Below are 20,126 nucleotides of genomic sequence, written 5' to 3'. Positions count from 1 at the left end.
CCAACCGGTCAACTTGGAGATCTCACCTGCCCTGGATTAATTATGCGCACAACCACATGACATCAGCGACAACTCTACTGTCCCTGTTTGTGTCCCCAGTCGGCCACCAGCCTGCACTTTTTCCAGATGCTCTTTGTTTCCTCTTTACAGGATATCTTACACCATCATTTCCAGTTGAAGGCAGCTGAAGCATCAATGGCGTGAGAGGGGCTGGGCTTGGTGGACTGGGAAAGATATGGCCTGGTTGCTCCAACCTGGGCAAACATTACAACTTTGTATAATCTGAAGACTCCCTACATTTTGATGTCATTACTTCAGTGAGAAATCTGGTGTTGTCTGATGATAAAAACTAAAACCCTTGAAACTGGTCTTGTGCATAAACACCTGCAGATATAAAAATTTTTATGGATGATGCTGCAGATTGTGTTTTAAGCTATTACAATAAAGCTTAACTTCCACCCACTCGCATGGATAAGAAAGACACAAACCACGTAAACACAATTTTCCTACCCTCCTGCCTTCTTTGTAAAGAGTGCAGAGGAAAGGGGAGAGAGTGATTAGTCCCATCATAATCACCCGTCCCCTCAGCACCACCGCTCCACTGCAGCAGGCCAGAGACCACACCCCTGCCATAAACTGATATTGATCTTATCTGAAAAATAAACCAATAAATGTAGAAATACAACATCTTGAAATACTTTATTTATCAAACACAAACTGTCGCTAAACCTAATATATTCTTGAAAGGTTTACAACAGACATGGCAAAAATCTCCATAGTCCTGAATGCACTCCAATGTTTCCAGAAGCCAGAACTCGAGCTGTAAACTGGGAATCAAACGAGGTTTTTATGGAGGTTTCCTGTGGGATATGTGGTCTCTGTAAACTGACCTACATGCTTAGCTAGCTGCACAGTCTGAATTCTTTGAGCTGGTTGCAACAGTCTTCTTTATTAAAACCAAAGAACTGTCTCTTGTTTACTATTCACTCTCTGCCCTTCTGTATCACCTGAGCTGCAGAACATGGACAAGTAGTTTATCAGTGCTGGCATTCAGCGTGGGCTTTTCACACACCAGGTGTAAAAGAAAGACAAATACACCTGCCTTCGATTGTCGGTCATTTTCATACCCAACCTGCACCAGTGGTTGGATTTGCAAGCCTCCGGGGCTAGCATCAGCAGCAAATGGCATTGAAAGATGACAAACACTGTATTGTGTATATGTGTAATATCATATCTCGAGGGCCACAGCTGTGTTTAGTTGTGTTAACGTGTCAGATAAGTGTGATTCATGCGCTTCTTTGAATCAGTGTGGAACCGGTGCTCTCTCACTATAGTCCAAGCGTCCTATTCCCCATAGTCAAATTAAGAAACAAAGCCTAATGTGAGATGTTTTTGCTGTGATTCTTGACCTTATGAAGTCGTCATGTGTTTGTTATTTTTCCATACTCAAATTCAAATTTTTTTATTTGTCACGTACACAGTCATACACAGTACGATATGTAGTGAAATGCTTGGAGAACTGCTCGTGACCTAAAGAGAACAAAAAAGGAAAAGGCTATGAATAAGATAGGAAATAAATATGAAAAATTAAAAAGGGTAAATTTAACTAGGAAGGAATAAAATATAAATTAAGGTTAAAAATGAAATAACTGTACAACACAAATTAGAATGAAGGGTAAATTTAACTGGGAAAGAATAAGATAAAATATATAAATTAAAGTTGAAAATAAAATAACTCTACAACAAAATACACAATATAGAACTATATAAGAATGTATGAAGAAATATAAATAAATATATACACAATAACAGCAGCGTGATTTAAGTAATGAAGTGAAAACAATGTCCAGAATGTCCAGTGTGTGTAAGAACTGTATGTGTGGGTCAGGACTGTGTGGTGGTGTGATTGAGAGACCGTATCGCCTGCGGGAAGAAGCTCCTCCTCAGTCTCTCTGTGTTGGTCTTCAGGGAGCGGAATCGCTTTCCTGACCTCAGCAGAGAGAACAGTCTGTTGTTGGGATGGCTGAGGTCCTTCACGATCTTCCTGGCCTTGGTCCGGCACCGCCTGCTGTAGATTGAGTGCAGGTCAGGGAGCTCGGAGCGGATGGTGCGCTCAGCTGACCGCACAACCCTCTGTAGAGCTCGTCTGTCCTGCATGGTGCTGTTCCCGAACCAGGTTAAGATGTTTCCCGTCAGGATGCTCTCTATGGTGCACGAGTAAAAGTTCCTGAGCACCTTGGAGGGCAGTTGGAAGTCTCTCAAGCGTCTGAGGTGGTAGAGACGCTGTCGGGCCTTTTTCACCACGGTGTTGATGTGACAGGACCATGACAGGTCCTGCGTGATGTGAACTCCGAGGTATTTGAAGCTGTCCACTCTCTCCACCGGGCACTCGTTGATGACGGGGGTCTGGTAGTTCCTCTCCTGCTTAGTGCTGAAGTCCACTATCAGCTCCTTTGTCTTACTGACGTTTAGAAGGAGGTTGTTCCTCTGGCACCAGTTCTCCAGATTCCTAATCTCCTTCAGGTAGGCCGTCTCGTTGTTATCAGAGATCAGGCCCACCACGACGGTGTCGTCAGCAAACTTGATGATGGTGGTGGAGCTGGTAGTGGCCACGCAGTCATATGTGTACAAAGAGTACAGCAGGGGGCTCAGAACACACCCCTGGGGGGCTCCAGTGCTGAGAGTGGTGGAGGCTGAGACATGTCCGCCCATCCTTACTGCCTGTGGTCTGCCAGTTAGGAAGTTGGAGATCCACTGACACATAGATGAGCTGAGTCCCAGATGCTCCAGCTTGGTGGTGAGTGTGGAGGGAATTATGGTATTACAGTTTTTGCTCGTTGCTTGAACACTATAAACCCATGCTTAGACTAAAGTAACACAACTTGAAGCTTTTGTTACCATACCCCAAACACATGTACCCATACCTTAAACAAAAGTGCTGCTTTGCACTCTGGTTGCAATTATGCAACACACTTACTCCTTTATGCAACACACATGGTCCTGCATACTACACTCTATTTCATACATAAGACACTTCGTTCACAAAATGAAATTTCAGGGTGCCATTTGGAAAACACATGTATCCAAAATACAAAACACATCGGGTAATTGCAACCACTCAAATACACACCTGAAGGCACTTACTTGCAAAACTGAACACCAATTAGCCAACCACAAAAAGCCCTCAGTTTAGCCATTTCAAGAACTTTGCAAGCATGGATGGAGGGAGAGCAAGAGGAAGAGGAGGAGGAGGTCAAAGAGGCCATGCACGGACCTATATTTCTGATGATATAAGAGCAACTTTGGTGGACCATGTCATCAACCACGGCCTGACTATGAGGGAAGCTGGGCAGAGAGTCCACCCACATCTAAGCCGCTTCACAGTGGCATCTGTAATAAGAAAATTCCGACTAGAAAACAGGTCTGTCTTCATCTCACTGCCTTCTACTCTACTCAGATGGTTTTTATAGTACTGTTCTACAGTTACCATATCAAGTGTGCAGGGTACTGCAGGGTGCTAATGCTCCTTTTGCAGCCAAAGTGGTAGTTTCTGTGAAACATACCATGATTACTTATATTGAAGTACAGTGTTGTACAGTGGATGATACAGTATATACAGTAAAGTACTGTAAGAAAAATAAGCAAACCGATGACAGCATGTGGTTGTATTTCTCTAGAATGACTCGAAGACCTTCTGGGGGAGGACGCCAACGCCTGTTCACACAACGGCAGGAACTTGCCGTTGTGGACCTAGTGAGGGCAGACAATGCTATGCGTCTCCACCAGCTACGAAAGCAAATACTTGCAGACAGGCAAGTGTTCAACAACATAAACCATGTGAGCATCACCACCATCAGACGCATCTTGGGAAAACTCAGCATCACCATGAAGCAGCTCTACAGAGTCCCATTTGAGAGGAACAGTGACAGGGTCAAAGGACTTCGAGCTGAATATGTACCATATCAGTACCACATGAATACATTCTGAGAGCTACACAGGTACCTGTGTGATGGGTGAGGGTTCTGTATGTGTAGCACTGTAGTGCAGTAATATGTTCTCTTTTTTCTTTTTTTTTTTACAGAGAATCTTGGCCATGGATGGAGCTGCACAGCCTCATGAATTCATTTTCATTGATGAAGCTGGATTCGACCTGTGCAAAACAAGACGACGGGGTCGTAATGTAATTGGCCAAAGGGCAATTGTGCACGTTCCAGGGCAGCGCGGGGGAAATATCACATTGTGTGCCGCCATAAGCCTTCGAGGGCTTCTGCATCATCATGCAAAACTAGGTCCATACAATAGGCAACATATACTCACATTTCTAGATGCTCTCCATGATATAGTTGTACAGAACAGACCAGATCAGCCCAGGTTTGTGGTGATATGGGATAATGTCAGTTTCCATCGGGCTGCTCTGGTCCAGGCCTGGTTCTCCAACCACAGTCAACTTGAAGTGGTATGCTTGCCCCCTTACTCACCATTTTTAAACCCTATAGAGGAATTTTTTAGGCTTGGAGATGGCGTGTATATGACCGCCAACTACATGCCTGCATGCCTCTTCTGCAGGCAATGGAACAGGCCTGCGGCGACATTCAGGTGACAGCAATCCATGGATGGATTTGACATGGAAGAGGATATTTTCCCCAGTGCCTAGCGGGAGAAGACATTGCTTGCGATGTTGATGAGGTTCTGTGGCCAGACCCCAACAGACGGCGGGATCCATGAGCCCACGTATGCACAATTGTCATGATTTTTTGTTTACAGTATAGTGTTTTTTCTATTACTGTATTATGGGTTTTTTGTTTTTGTTTTGTTTTTTTGCTTTATCTGAATTCATGGTACTGCAATGTACAGTGCTGCAATGTACAATATTGAGTAGGCCTATTTGCTTTTTTGGTTGTTTGCAAATGTGTCTCCTGAAAATATGCCTTCTGAATGAACAATGGAAATCAAAGACTGCAGTGCTTTATATAAAGTAGACTAGTGTGTTCCCCCTGCTCTGTAAGTGTTTGCATATGATGCAAGTATGTGTCATTTTGTCAACAGAGTTACATTTTGACAAAGGAATGTCAGGTTTTGATAGCAGAGTTTAGGTTTTGAGAGTAGAGTTTCAATTTGGTGCAGATGTGAATGGTATATTTCCCAGTGTTGTGTCATGTGTACTTGTGTTTAGGGTTTTGGCACAATGAGCAAAGTTTTGCAAAATGTGTTCAGGCAACGGGCAAAAACTGTAAGTAAGGATGAATAACTGCATGCTTAAACTCGCTTGGTACTTGACCTGACAAGAGGCTGGTATTGATCTACGGAGAACGACTCAGAGGGACTGGACACAAGTTGTTCAAATAGTGTTGAAAAATCCTCAGCAGTATCTGAGCCGAAGGCACGATAGCATCGCATAAGTGCAGCCCGTTTAACAACAGGACTAAGAGGAACAACGTCAAATACAATGGGCATATGGTCAAAGAATACAGCATCCTCCACATGTAAGTTACAGACAGATAACCCATAGGATAACACCAAGTCCAACGTGTGACCAGGTTCTTGAGTGGCACCTTTAACAGATTGAACAAGATTAAAAGAGTTCACCAGGTCCATGAACTCCTTAGCCAGGGGCTTCATGGGCAACAGATGAAAATCACCAAGCAGCAGGACCTGGTCAAACCGGGATGTGCAGTCAGCGAGAAACTCAGAAAACTCAGATAAAAACTCCTTGTTATATTTAGGAGGCCGATAAACTATTGCACACAGCAATGAAGGCGAGTGGCCCAGTTCACACAGGCAAAGTTCAAAGCTGGTGTGGCGTGTCCATGAGGATAGTTGCTTAAACTCAAAGTGTGCTTTAAAAACAGCTAACCCCCCGCCATGACCAGAAGCTCTCGGAGCGCTAACATAAGCACAGCTGGCGGGCAGCAGTTCAGAAAAGGTGCTTAACTCACCGGGGGAACTCCAGGTTTCAGTCAAACAGAGGAAATCCAAAGCATGGGAAGAACAGAAATCCTTCAAAATAAATGTCTTATTTGCCACCGATCTGGCATTTATTAACCCAACCTGAGGGGAGCTGGTTCAGAGGAGTCATAGCCCTGCCCCCAAGGACATGAAGCAGACATGGAGGAGATCCAGGCCCCAGACATCTAGAGGCCCCCCAGAGCACGAGAGCACCTAGCCCCAGACACTGGGAACCACCAACGCACCAGTGGGTGAGGACATCAGCCACTGGCAGGGAGTGTGGTGGGGGGAGATTCCTCGGGGGCCCTGAGATGTTCCCAGAGAGGTGGAGTCTAAGACCCCGACTGACACATGACAGGCACACACAGACACAAACATGCATTCCCACCCTCACGCACACACATACAAATAATGAGCACTCACCCAACGTGGAGACAAACAAATGAACACTGTACGCACACTCACCCTCCCCAGACATACTCTATAGCCCAGGTCCAGGTACCATCACCCCCAGAGGGGCAATCTGCCCCCAGACCCAGGAGATGTTTCCCTTTGCTCTGGGGTGGAGACAAGCAGACCATCCCCGGTCCTTCAGCAGCAGGGAGGCCCAGCATCCCAGACCCCGACCACCAACTCCTCCTCCCGGTTCCCCACCCCCTTTCTTGGGTTTCTGCTACCTGAGGTACTCACTAAGCACATGATCAATTGTGGTCATCTTCCTGATGTATTCATGATTTCTTTTGTTTCCTTCTGACACTCACTAGTTGTTACTACATTTCTCCAGTCTGAAAGACGTCTTGGGTGAGGGGGTTCCTGACTGTAAAGAACAGCAGTGGGAGCAGAGCATCTCTGTTTTGATGGCAACTTGTGCAATTGTCTTGAAGTTGGCCTCTAGTGTTGTTTGCCACATACCACTGAATTTCTGATAATGGCTCTGGTGTTTCTGTCAATTCCTCTCTAGGCTCAGCTTTTGTACTGAGCCATGTGCCTCTTCATCTTATCCACTATGTTAACTGGCATGTTACATGCCAGAATTTAGATGGGGATCAGGACTGTCCCGCCTTTGGGAAACCATTCTAGGTGCACATCATCCACGAGCATCTCGTTCATTTGTGCTGCCAGACGTTCATGGAGTGCAGTTAGCTTCTTTAGCCATCAGATGTGAACCATATCAGGGCCTGGTGCTGTACAACTCTTCATGTTTGAGGCTCTTTCTTGGATATTTGACACTGTGATGGTTACTGGACCCTGTTCAGGGAGGTGCTGCTCAGTCCACTAGACACTGAACATTGTTGTTATGTGTTGCGTCCTTCTCCCATAAGGATGCAACATAAAAGGTTTTTTAACCATGAAAGGAGCTTTTAGAGATGGTGACAAAGAATGGATCAAACAGGAAGAGAAGATCTAAAACAAAAAACTGAATACAAAAAGAAGATAGAAAGGAAGCTACAGTACAGCAATACCTGTGAGGAGGTATGCAAAATCAAAAAGAAAACATGGACACTTGTAGGTGATGTGGAAAGAGCTGATGATGTCACGGCGGGGTGCGCCGATGTGTGCGGAAACAGGACCCAAAAGCAGATGATGACGAGGAATAGTAATGATTAACAGAAAAGTGAACCTTTATTGCGATGACGGCAGGAAATGAACCAAGAGACCAAAGCAAACAGGCAAAACACTAAGAAACAAAACACTAAGCTGGCAAAACACTAAGAAACAAAACACTAAAGGTACTAAGACCAAAAACTATAACTATGACTGAGGTGGAAAATAAACAGGCTAAGACTATGACTGTAACTCTGGTGAGATAAACAGACGAACTGACAATGGCATGAAGAAAACAAAAGGCTTAAATACAGACATGAGGTGATCAGGGGAAGTGGCGACACATGGGGGAAAACAGCTGACAGACATACAGTGGGGCAAAAAAGTATTTAGTCAGCCACCGATTGTGCAAGTTCCCCCACCTAAAATGATGACAGAGGTCAGTAATTTGCACCAGAGGTACACTTCAACTGTGAGAGACAGAATGTGAAAAAAAAAATCCATGAATCCACATGGTAGGATTTGTAAAGAATTTATTCGTAAATCAGGGTGGAAAATAAGTATTTGGTCAATAACAAAAATACAACTCAATACTTTGTAACATAACCTTTGTTGGCAATAACAGAGGTCAAACGTTTACTATAGGTCTTTACCAGGTTTGCACACACAGTAGCTGGTATTTTGGCCCATTCCTCCATGCAGATCTTCTCGAGAGCAGTGATGTTTTGGGGCTGTCGCCGAGCAACACGGACTTTCAACTCCCGCCACAGATTTTCTATGGGGTTGAGGTCTGGAGACTGGCTAGGCCACTCCAGGACTTTCAAATGCTTCTTACGGAGCCACTCCTTTGTTGCCCGGGCGGTGTGTTTTGGATCATTGTCATGTTGGAAGACCCAGCCTCGTTTCATCTTCAAAGTTCTCACTGATGGAAGGAGGTTTTGGCTCAAAATCTCACGATACATGGCCCCATTCATTCTGTCCTTAACACGGATCAGTCGTCCTGTCCCCTTGGCAGAAAAACAGCCCCATAGCATGATGTTTCCACCCCCATGCTTCACAGTAGGTATGGTGTTCTTGGGATGCAACTCAGTATTCTTCTTCCTCCAAACACGACGAGTTGAGTTTATACCAAAAAGTTCTACTTTGGTTTCATCTGACCACATGACATTCTCCCAATCCTCTGCTGTATCATCCATGTGCTCTCTGGCAAACTTCAGACGGGCCTGGACATGCACTGGCTTCAGCAGCGGAACACGTCTGGCACTGCGGGATTTGATTCCCTGCCGTTGTAGTGTGTTACTGATGGTGACCTTTGTTACTTTGGTCCCAGCTCTCTGCAGGTCATTCACCAGGTCCCCCCGTGTGGTTCTGGGATCTTTGCTCACCGTTCTCATGATCATTTTGACCCCACGGGATGAGATCTTGCGTGGAGCCCCAGATCGAGGGAGATTATCAGTGGTCTTGTATGTCTTCCATTTTCTGATGATTGCTCCCACAGTTGATTTTTTCACACCAAGCTGCTTGCCTATTGTAGATTCACTCTTCCCAGTCTGGTGCAGGTCTACAATACTTTTCCTGGTGTCCTTCGAGAGCTCTTTGGTCTTGGCCATGGCGGAGTTTGGAGTCTGACTGTTTGAGGCTGTGGACAGGTGTCTTTTATACAGATGATGAGTTCAAACAGGTGCCATTCATACAGGTAACGAGTGGGGGACAGAAAAGCGTCTTACAGAAGACGTTACAGGTCTGTGAGAGCCAGAGATTTTCCTTGTTTGAGGTGACCAAATACTTATTTTCCACCCTGATTTACGAATAAATTCTTTACAAATCCTACCATGTGGATTCATGGATTTTTTTTTCACATTCTGTCTCTCACAGTTGAAGTGTACCTCTGGTGCAAATTACTGACCTCTGTCATCATTTTAAGTGGGGGAACTTGCACAATCGGTGGCTGACTAAATACTTTTTTGCCCCACTGTAAACCTAATGACAGGACCAGGAGAGGAAAGCTAAATACAATGAACAAAGAACACATGACATTGTCAGAATAAAACAGGAAATGACAACACAACTTAACAGACCTAATACGTGATGAAATAAATAGAAAACCCCAAAACATAGAAAACCCAGGAACAATAACTGCCTAAACTAAAGGCAAATAGGAAATAACACAAACTAATAACATATCAAAAAATACAAAGAAAACTCAGAGTGCTGGGTCGGAGACCCAGCCTGTGACAGATGAGCTCGACCAGTTCTTCGATAGATTCAACCCTATGGTCCCACCCACTGCCACAGCTTCTCCTTCTCCTTGCATTTCTAATGCAGCAGCTTCTTCCTCTCTCACACCTGTGTCCCCACCTTTGTCTGTCACAGACACAAGGGTAAGACTGGCGCTAGGAAGACACTGCTGTGGGAAGGCTGCTGGCCCACACGGTGTGTGTCCAAGGCTTCTTAAGGTTGTATTGCCCAACTGTGTCCACCTTTCTACAGGATCTTAAATCTAAGTCTACAGTTGGGGCGGGTGCCGACACTTTGGAAAACATCCTGTACTGTGCCAAAATAATAATAATTGCACATCATCAAAACACTGAGACTTGAGGTCAAAGACTAAAATGATCCACTGCAGTTTGCATACAAACAACACATGCAGTGAATGAGTAGTTGTCAAACAGCTAACAGGTACAGGTACAGGTACTGTGCTGCAGTGGTTTGTATCATATCTATCTAATAGACTCCAGTTTGTGCATGTAAATGGAGAGTCCTCTTCACACACTGAGGTTAATTATGGAGTTCCACAGGGTTCAGTGCTAGGACCAGTTCTGTTTACATTATACATGCTTCCCTTAGGCAGCATCATTAGAAGACATAGCATACATTTACACTGCTGTGCAGATGACACCCAGCTCTATCTGTCCATGAAGCCAGATAACACACACCAATGAGTTAAACTGCAGGAATGTCTTTGTAGCATTCCAGCCGGACTTTATTCAGACGATGCACTCAATGATCATTACGGATGGACCATGGTGGGGTATTCCAACCCATTTATTCACAAATTGCCATAGACACATCGTAAGAGCTGTAATCATAACATAAAACAAATAAACATTCACTTGATATAACCACGTTTCTGTTATGCTAATCAATTCACAGAAAAGGCACAGGAGGTGCTAGCATCAGCCTGCTAGATCGCTCATAAACTTATTAACAATCAAGTAATACATTTACAAATTGTCCGAAATGTAAACAACAAATACAACACACAAACATACCTGTTTGCCTTCCAGCTAGATGCTAATTTTAAGATGGATGGAAAACGATAACCTTCTCATTAATCCTTTCTGTGGCAAGCAGTTGCGGTACGATCTTCCTTCCCGGAAGTTGCCCGTTCCGAATTTCAAAATAAGAGTTTAATCTATATTATAAGGTATAATTCGTTCAGGGATTTAACTATTTGAAAAATATCAAATAAACAAATAATCTGGGTCATTTACACTCCCACCAAATCATTAGTGTTCAAAAACATAACTCCATAAACATAGGAAGAAAGAACACAATGATTTCATAATACAAATAATGACCAAACAACAGAAGCATAGTATGCAAGGAATGGACTAGTCACCTTCCAACAATAAGACTAGTTTTTGAACTGGCCGTTCGAGCACTGACCGCTTAGTAAGACGTTCACCATTTTTGCCAAGTTTCCTGTCACCTAGACAGAGCTTCACTCTCCTAACCAGTCCATCTCTGTCCATTGTAGTCTCTACGACTCTTCCCAACCTCCATTCATTTCTGGGCAAGTCTTCATCCTTCATTATGACTATATCCCCGATCTGCAGGTTTCTCTTTGGGGTGTGCCAGCGTTGTCTAAAGGCAATGTTGGCTAAGTACTCTTTCTGCCAACGGCTCCAGAACTGCTCGGCCAAATATTGTACGTGGCGCCATCTCTTTCTCGCATACATATCTTCCCTTATGAACTTGCCGGGGGGAGGAAGGGCCATGGTAGACTTCAGGGTAAGTAAGTGGTTTGGTGTCAGTGGCTCAAGACTGTTGGGATCATGTAGGTTTTCAATAGTGAGAGGACGACTATTAACTATCGTCATTGCTTCATAGAAGAATGCTCGGAGGGAAGCATCAGGTAGGTTTCCAGGTGAGAGTCCAAGGGTCGCGTTGAGAACACTCCTGACTGTTCTAATTTGACGCTCCCACACTCCACCAACATGACTTGATCCAGGAGCATTTAGGATGAAGTCACACTGCTTCTTAGAAAGGAAGTTCGTCAGTTTATCACCATCTAATTCCGTGAGGGCTTCCTGCAGTTCATTCTTGGCTCCTAGGAAGTTACTGCCTTGGTCAGATTTGATCTGGCGCACGGCTCCACGCATAGCAATGAAGCAGCGCAGTCCAATTATGAATGAGTCTGTAGATAGATCCTCCAGCATTTCAATATGGATGGCTCTGGAGGAGAAGCAGGTGAAAAGGAGACCATATCGTTTTCGCACACTACGTCCTTGCTTGCTATAGAAGGGTCCAAAGCAATCCATTCCACAGTAGGTAAAGGGTGGAGATGGATTTACTCGCTCTGGAGGGAGATCGGCCATTTTCTGTTCTTCTGTCCGTCTCCGAAGCTTCCGACAAACTACACATCGGCGAAGATAGGATGCAACCGTCCTGCCAATTCCTGGTATCCAGTAACCTCTTGTCCTAATTGCACTGAGAATCATCCCCTTGCCTTGATGTTTGACTTCTTCATGACAGTATGCTATGATCATCCTTGTAACATGATGTTCCTTTGGAATGATGGTAGGGTGTTTAACTGAGAGAGGAAGGTTTGAATCACGGAGTCGACCTCCCACCTTAATCACACCATTGTTGTCCAAGAAGGGGTTGAGGTGATGTAGCTTGTTATGAGGTGGCAGCTGACAACCTTTCTTCAGTAGCCGCACTTCCTCCGAATATGTTTGTCTCTGCAGATCTTTGATGATGAGGCGCTCGGCTTCTTCTCTTTCCTGCACTGTAGAGAGGCCGATTGACTTATCCTTGTTGATCCTTCGAAGAATGCGAGCCACTGCACAGATGGCGCGAGTCCAGGATGAGAACTTTGCCAGCCGATAAGTAAGAGAATCTTGTTCTACAGTTTCCGTGTTTAGAGTCCATGTTTCCTTAACTTCTGGATCTCCGACTGACAGTTCCGGAGCCACCTCTTCTGAGAGGTCAACTCCCTTTTCCCATAGAAATGCAGGGCCGGTAAACCAGTCCGATGATATTAGCTCATGGACAAAACAACCTCTAGAAGCACGATCCGCAGGATTCTGGTCAGTAGGGACGTATTTCCATTGCCTTTGATTCGTGTAGAGATGTATCTTCTGGATATGGTTGGCTACGAATGTATGAAAACGTCGAGCCTCATTATTGATGTACTCTAGTACAACCTTGGAATCGGTCCAAAAATGCTCTTCAATGTCCGCATATCCAAGTTCTTCCTTCAAAACATTGCTGGTTTTCACAGAGATGACTGCAGCCGTCAACTCTAATCTTGGGATCGTGGTGACCTTTGTTGGGGCGACGCGAGATTTGGCCATGACTAAAGCACAGTGGATGTCTCCTTCTTCATTGCTAAGCCTCAGATATGAACACTGTCCATAGCCAGTAGTGCTTGCGTCGGAGAAGTGATGTAACTCACGTTTAATAACCCTTCCGAAATCTGCCGGGGCATAACTTCGGGGTATATTTATCCTCTCCAAGTTGTTGAGGTCGTTTTTCCATTTCTCCCACCGTGGACGAAGTTCGTTGGTTAGAGGGTCGTCCCAACCTGTTCCATGGCAGCACATCTGCTGCAGCACTTCCTTTCCAATGAGCAAAAAGGGGGCTATGAGACCCAAGGGATCGTACAGGGATGCAACAATGGACAATATGCCTCGACGTGTTGCAGGCTGTTCCTTAAGGTTGGTGCTGATCTTCAGGCAGTCTGATTCGACGTGTCATTGGATACCCAACGCTCTCTCTGAAGGTAAGTTATCAAAGGCAAGGTTGAGGTCTTTAATGTCTGATGCACGTTCAGTTGCTGGTATGCTTACCAGGACAGCTTTGTCATTGGACACAAACTTGTGGAGCCTAAGACCACCCAGGGCACAAAGTTTTCTGGCTTCTTCTGCTAACTTGATAGCCTTCTCTGAGCTGTCTGTACTTGTGACTCCATCGTCGACATAGAAATTTCTCAGAATGAACTGAGAGCCTAATGGGTATCGGTCTTTATTTTCTGTAGCCAAATGCTTCAATCCGTAGTTCGCACAGCCAGGCGATGAGGCTGCGCCAAAGATATGCACCCTCATACGGTATTCTTGGGGCTGTGCACCGAGATCTCCTTTCTTCCACCAAAGGAAGCGCAGGTAATCCTGGTCTGACTTCTTCACATGAAATTGGTGAAACATTTTCTCTATGTCGCACATCAATGCAGTGGAGTGCAACCGGAAGCGAAGAAGTACACCGTTGAGATTGTTCATCAGGTCAGGACCAGTGAGCAGATGATCATTCAAACTGGTTCCCTTGTACTTGGCAGAGCAGTCGAACACCACGCGCAGTTTGCCTGGCTTCTTGTCGTGGAATACACCGTGATGAGGTATGTACCATTTTTCGCCCTCTTTCCCATCATCGTGGACTTCCTCTGCATCACCCCTTTCTATGACCTCCTCCATGAACTTGATATACTGTTCTTTGTACCCTTCATCCTTTAACAGCTTCCTCTTTAGATGGCTCAGACGTATGACTGCAAGCTGTTTGTTGTCAGGTAAGGTAGGTCTCTCCTTAAAGGGCAACGGCATCTCGTAGTGACCTAGACTGTTCTTTTCGATGTGGTTCTTGAGTTTGTCCAGGAACAGGATGTCCTCCTGAGACACTGGTTTGCCGTCTTCCTTAGCATCCTTAAAGTCAGACTCTAGAATGCGAATGGCATCTGCCGGAGTGACTGGTGGGAGCTCCCTGACTGCAACTCGGAAGCACTGTCCCGCTGTACTTGAGGTGTCGGGGCATGTCGACGTACCACCAACTATGCTCCATCCTAAGTCGGTACGAATTGCATAAGGCTCATCGTCTCCTCCCATTATGACGTCTCTTGGTGCCATTGCTCGTGAGCAGTTATAGCCTATCAATAAACCAACCTCACAGTCCTGTAGAGGTGGAATCTCTTCTATGACCTTGGAGAGATGATTCCACCTTTTAGCTGTCTCGCATGTTGGGATATGGGCTCTGTTTACTGGTATGCAATCCTTGGTATAAGCAGGAGGAAGGTCGATGAGGAGGGAAGAGCGATAACCCCGAACACAAAGCCCTGAGACGCTTTGGCTCTTTACGATCACGTCGCGTCCAATCATCGTAGTTAACTTCAGCTTAACTGGACAGGAATCTGCCTTTAATACATCACTCAGTTCCTGGTCAACAAACGTCGTGTCGCTTTGCGTGTCCAGCAAGGCGTAAACCAGTTTCTCAGTTCCTGTATCCTTTTTTGACACCCACACAGGCACAATCATTGATGTGTTAGTTGGCTGTCCAGTAATCACTGACATTGAAGTTGCAGCAGCCTCCGTTTGGCCGGCATTGCTCAGGATAGTGGTTTCCTGTGGCAGAACTCTTTCCTTCTTTAAATAGTTGTCATCGTGTAAACAAGTGGGATGTTTACCCTTGCACGTGTTGCATGAGTGTCGATGTCGACAGTCTTTTGCACTATGTCCAGGTTTGTTGCAGCCATAGCAGAGCTTATGTTCTCTGACAAAATCTCGACGCTCCTCCAGAGTTTTAGCAATAAACTTGGGACATCCATGTAGTCTGTGTTGATTATTTTGACAGAAGGCACAAGGAGACCTTTCCTTTCCTTTAACTGGCTTGAGCCTCTCGGTGTCAGCCTCAGTCTGTGTGTTTAGAACGCTTGCCTTGTTCCTCTTAGGGTCTCTGCTGCCTTGTTTTGCAGTGCTCGACTCAGAGCTGCGGAGGGCATAAGCTGAGGTGATTGGATTGCAAGCAATCTCTGCCTCTGTCGCCATAAATGTGGCGAAGTCCTTAAAACTGGGGAATTCCTTATTGCCCTTTAAGGCTTCAGTAACCTTCCTGTTCCAGTGAGATGCTATCCACTCTGGTAGTTTAAGGATTAGCTTCTTATTCTCTTCACAGTCGTTCAGTATTTCGAGGCTCTTCACATGTGTCATTGCATCTTGGCAAGCGTTTAAGAAATCTGAGAAGTCTCTTAATCCTTCTGCATCTCTTGGTTGGATCTTTGGCCAATCTGTGAGCTTATCTCTGAAGGCTTTCTGTATAATAAAGGTTTGGCCATATCTGTTATCCAGTTTGTTCCACGCATCCTTATAAGCGTCGCTGTCATTCCTAAAGAAAGTTCCTTCTAATGTTTTACGAGCTGGGCCGCCTACATACTTCCTCAAGTAATAAAGTTTGTCTGCTGGGGAGATGGCCTTTTTGTCAATAAGTGACATGAATGAAGTTTTCCACTCAATGAACTGAATGGGGTCCCCACTAAATACAGACGGCTCTGGAACTGGAAGTCTATTTAGAGCCATACTGTCTTGTAGGGCTTGGGCAAGGGATGACACGTTTAGGTCGGGTGGCGATGCTGTGACGGTGGGAGTTGGAGGGTTGATAGCAGGGGGAACATGATGATTTCCCACTGAACTATTAGAGGAATGGAGACTGCCTTCCTGCGAGGCTACCTGGCTGTAGACTTGCAGTTTGGCCCGAGCAGCCCTCAAATTCTTTTCTGCTTGAAGGCGTTCAAGTCTGCGTTTTTCTACTTCCATTTTTCTGTGCTGTTCCTCTATCTTCTCCATTTGTCTCTCTTCTTCCAGCAACCCTTCAAATTCGACTTCCTTAGCAGCTAGCTCTGCTGCTGCATCCGCCTGTTTGAGTGTTAGAGTAGTGCTTTTGTGACTACGGATTGACTTTGTCACTCTAGATGCAGTGGATCCATAGATGGAGCGTGCGTAGCTGTTCTTAAGCAGCTCCCTGAGACGGCAATGTACTTGTTCTGCATCATAATCACCATCGAGATCTGACATTCTCTCGTAGGTAACTTTCATAATTTCGGCTGTAACTGCCTCACAACTGTCAACGTGACGTCTTAATTCTGGAGAAGGTGTAATGTGACTTCGTATTTCAAGGTAAGTGTTTAACACAGTTTCTTTCTCTTTCTCCAAAGAATCCATCAAAGATGCCAGCTCGCCTTTACTAATGTCTGACTTGAGCTGCTCTCTTGACTCTCGGGCTCGAATCTTCCATCTTTCGTACGTTGAGATGAACTTTCTTTCCCTTTTTCTTGCTTCCTCCTGCTGCATTTCGAGCGCCTTTGGAGTTGGGATTTTTGTTCGAGTGGAACGTCGGAGGCCTTCCTTAAGCTCACCTTGTAAGTTGTTCAACGTTTCTTCTCTGCGTTGAATTTCCTTCTCCAAAAGTTCTATTTCCGTAGTTTCTGATGTGTCTTCAAGAGACGCCTTAAGCCCTTTGATTTTATTCTGCAGGTCGACTATCTGATGCTCTAGTTCTGTTTGTGAGGAGGGAGTCTCCATTTCCTTCATGTTTATGTTATTTACTTATCTAATTTGCAGGCTTTAGTTAATGAGCTGCTTGTGGTTACTATAACTTAAAGGCTGCATTAACAGATGGGAGGAGAATCTCTGCACTTTAAACCAAGTTGAAATAGAAGCGGATAACCAACACAACATTGAGAAAAAATGTATAAAATAATAAATGCAACCTGCTAGCTGTTGCAAACTGATGTGGTAAAGTAAACCTCTTATGCTAAACACAGATCAATACACCATTACTATTGTACAGTTACAAATTGAACTAAATGCCCCTCTTTCACCCCCTTTTTGGTCAGTAGAAAGAATGATAAATATACAGTAGTGGTGGTAAATACCAATAAACAAAATTACTTCACTTGTTATTACTTCATGTCCGTCGTGTCTTAATGCAGCAGATGTCCACAGTAGTTGACGACCTTCTCTCTCCCTTTAACCACCACTGATGAGAATGAATGTCCTTTCCTTGTCGATTAGAATGAAATGTTCCATACCTTTTCTGACCGTCACATCAAACCATTAAGCCAGCTGCATGATGATTATAAAGTCTCTGTCTAGAAGACCCATAGAATGGCACTGAGTTGCTCCGTGAAATGTCTTGTCAATCCCAGACGAATAGCAACACAGCTCCGTGACTCGTCCTCGTGGTTCCGTGGTGCAGGATGGCAGCAGGATGATGCGGGGGATCAGCTCTTACTGTAGCATTCCAGCTGGACTTTATTCAGACGATGCACTCAATGATCATTACGGATGGACCATGGTGGGGTATTCCAACCCATTTATTCACAAATTGCCATAGACACATCGTAAGAGCTGTAATCATAACATAAAACAAATAAACATTCACTTGATATAACCACGTTTCTGTTATGCTAATCAATTCACAGAAAAGGCACAGGAGGTGCTAGCATCAGCCTGCTAGATCGCTCATAAACTTATTAACAATCAAGTAATACATTTACAAATTGTCCGAAATGTAAACAACAAATACAACACACAAACATACCTGTTTGCCTTCCAGCTAGATGCTAATTTTAAGATGGATGGAAAACGATAACCTTCTCATTAATCCTTTCTGTGGCAAGCAGTTGCGGTACGATCTTCCTTCCCGGAAGTTGCCCGTTCCGAATTTCAAAATAAGAGTTTAATCTATATTATAAGGTATAATTCGTTCAGGGATTTAACTATTTGAAAAATATCAAATAAACAAATAATCTGGGTCATTTACAGTCTTAAAGACATAAAGACCTGGATGGCCGCTAACTTTCTGCTTCTTAATTCAGATCAAACTGAGGTTATTGTACTCGGCCCTGAAAAGCTTAGAAATATGGTATCTAAGCAGATTCTTACTCTGGATGGCATTACCTTGGCCTCCAGTAACACTGTGAGGAACCTTGGAGTCATTTTTGACCAGGACATGTCCTTCAACCCACATATTAAACAAATATGTAAGACTGCTTTCTTCCATTTGTGCAACATCTCTAAAGTTAGAAATATCCTGTCTCAGAGTGACGCTGAAAAACTAGTTCATGCATTTATTACTTCCAGGCTGGACGACTGTAATTCATTATTATCAGGGTGTCCAAAAAACTCCCTGAAAAGCCTTCAGCTGATCCAAAATGCTGCAGCAAGAGTCCTGACAGGGACTAGAAAGAGAGAGCAGATTTCTCCCGCTTTGGCTTCCTGTTAAATCCAGAATTCAAAATCCTGCTCTTCACATACAAGGTCTTAAATAATCAGGCCCCATCTTATCTTAATGACCTTGTAGTACCATATCACCCTATTAGAGCACTTCGCTCTCACACTGCAGGCCTACTTGTTGTTCCTAGAGTATTTAAAAGTAGAATGGGAGGCAGAGCCTTCAGTTTTCAGGCCCCTCTTCTGTGGAACCAGCTTCCAGTTTGGATTCAGGAGACAGACACTATCTCTACTTTCAAGATTAGGCTTCAAACTTCCCTTTTTGCTAAAGCATATAGTTAGGGCTGGACCAGGTGAGCCTGAATCCTCCCTTAGTTATGCTGCAATAGACTTAAGCTCCCATCATGCACTGGGTGTTTCTTCTTCACTCACTATGTATTAACACACCTCTCTGCATTGAATCATATCTGTTATTAACCTCTGTCTCTCTTCCACAGCATGTCTTTATCCTGTCTTCCTTCTCTCACCCCAACCAATCACAGCAGATGGCCCCGCCCCTCCCTGAGCCTGGTTCTGCCGGAGGTTTCTTCCTGTTAAAAGGGAGTTTTTCCTTCCCACTGTCGCCAAAGTGCTGCTCATAGGGGGTCATATGATTGTTGGTTTTTTCTCTGTATGTATTATTGTACGATCTACTGTACAATATAAAGCACCTTGAGGTGCCTGTTGTTGCGCTGTGTAAATAAAATGGAATTGAATTGAATTGAATTGAATTGAATGATGTTGCCCTACATAATTCACCGTGAGAGAATTATGTTCTTGCACTTTCAATACCTCCAAATAAATATACTCAAAAGCAAGCTCACAGAGGTGGGAGCAGATTCCTCCTCTGTTTCCTGGATCACCGACTACCTGACAGAAAGCCCATAGTTATCAGGTTGGGTGGGACACTAATGAGCAGCACATGGGCTTTCCCGGCTCCATTTCTTTTCACACTGTATACTTCAAATACAACTCTGAGTCCTGTCACATCTAGAAATACTTGGACGACCGTGCCACTGTGGCATGTATCAGAAATGAAACAGAGTCTGTCCATTGTAAAAGCCTTCATTGACTGGAGTTACAAAAATGGTTCATATTAAACACCTCTAAGATGAAGGAAATGATAGTAGATTCAGAGGTTTGTGGTTTAGACATAGAGGTTGTAACAAAATATAAATATCGAGGTTTTCACCTGAATAACAAACTAGACTGGTCCCTCTATACAGACAAACTATTACAAGAAGTAGCAAAGTCCCCTCTTTTTGTTAAGAAAACTAAGAATATGCTGAGATCTGCAGTAAAATGCTACAGATGTTCTATCAGTCTGCGGTGGCAAGTGTGCTTTTCTATGATGCAGTGTGCTGGGGGGGCATTAGA

The 20,126-nt window shown here is 44.4% G+C and overlaps 2 protein-coding genes across 2 annotated transcripts; both read right to left on the bottom strand.

Moving 5' to 3' along the window:
* Positions 1-10,510: 10,510 nt before the first annotated feature.
* Positions 10,511-13,466, bottom strand: LOC113035257 (uncharacterized). Its single transcript, XM_026190703.1, has 2 exons — positions 10,764-13,466; positions 10,511-10,570 (listed from the first exon to the last, which is right to left on the bottom strand). The coding sequence occupies exon 1, from the start codon at positions 13,320-13,322 to the stop codon at positions 11,106-11,108; it is 2,217 nt and encodes a 738-aa protein (XP_026046488.1). The 5' UTR covers positions 13,323-13,466; the 3' UTR covers positions 10,511-10,570; positions 10,764-11,105.
* On the bottom strand, positions 13,466-18,294 carry LOC113035256 (uncharacterized). The gene is made up of 2 exons (XM_026190702.1): positions 18,079-18,294; positions 13,466-17,885 (listed from the first exon to the last, which is right to left on the bottom strand). Exon 2 carries the CDS (start codon positions 17,064-17,066, stop codon positions 13,473-13,475), a length of 3,594 nt encoding a protein of 1,197 aa, XP_026046487.1. The 5' UTR covers positions 17,067-17,885; positions 18,079-18,294; the 3' UTR covers positions 13,466-13,472.
* Positions 18,295-20,126: the final 1,832 nt, after the last annotated feature.

This window comes from Astatotilapia calliptera, chromosome 13, assembly GCF_900246225.1.
Source record: "Astatotilapia calliptera chromosome 13, fAstCal1.2, whole genome shotgun sequence".
In the NCBI taxonomy this organism is placed as follows: domain Eukaryota; kingdom Metazoa; phylum Chordata; class Actinopteri; order Cichliformes; family Cichlidae; genus Astatotilapia; species Astatotilapia calliptera.
The sequence above is the reverse complement of the archived record's forward strand: the minus strand, read 5'-3'. Positions and strand labels throughout refer to the sequence as shown.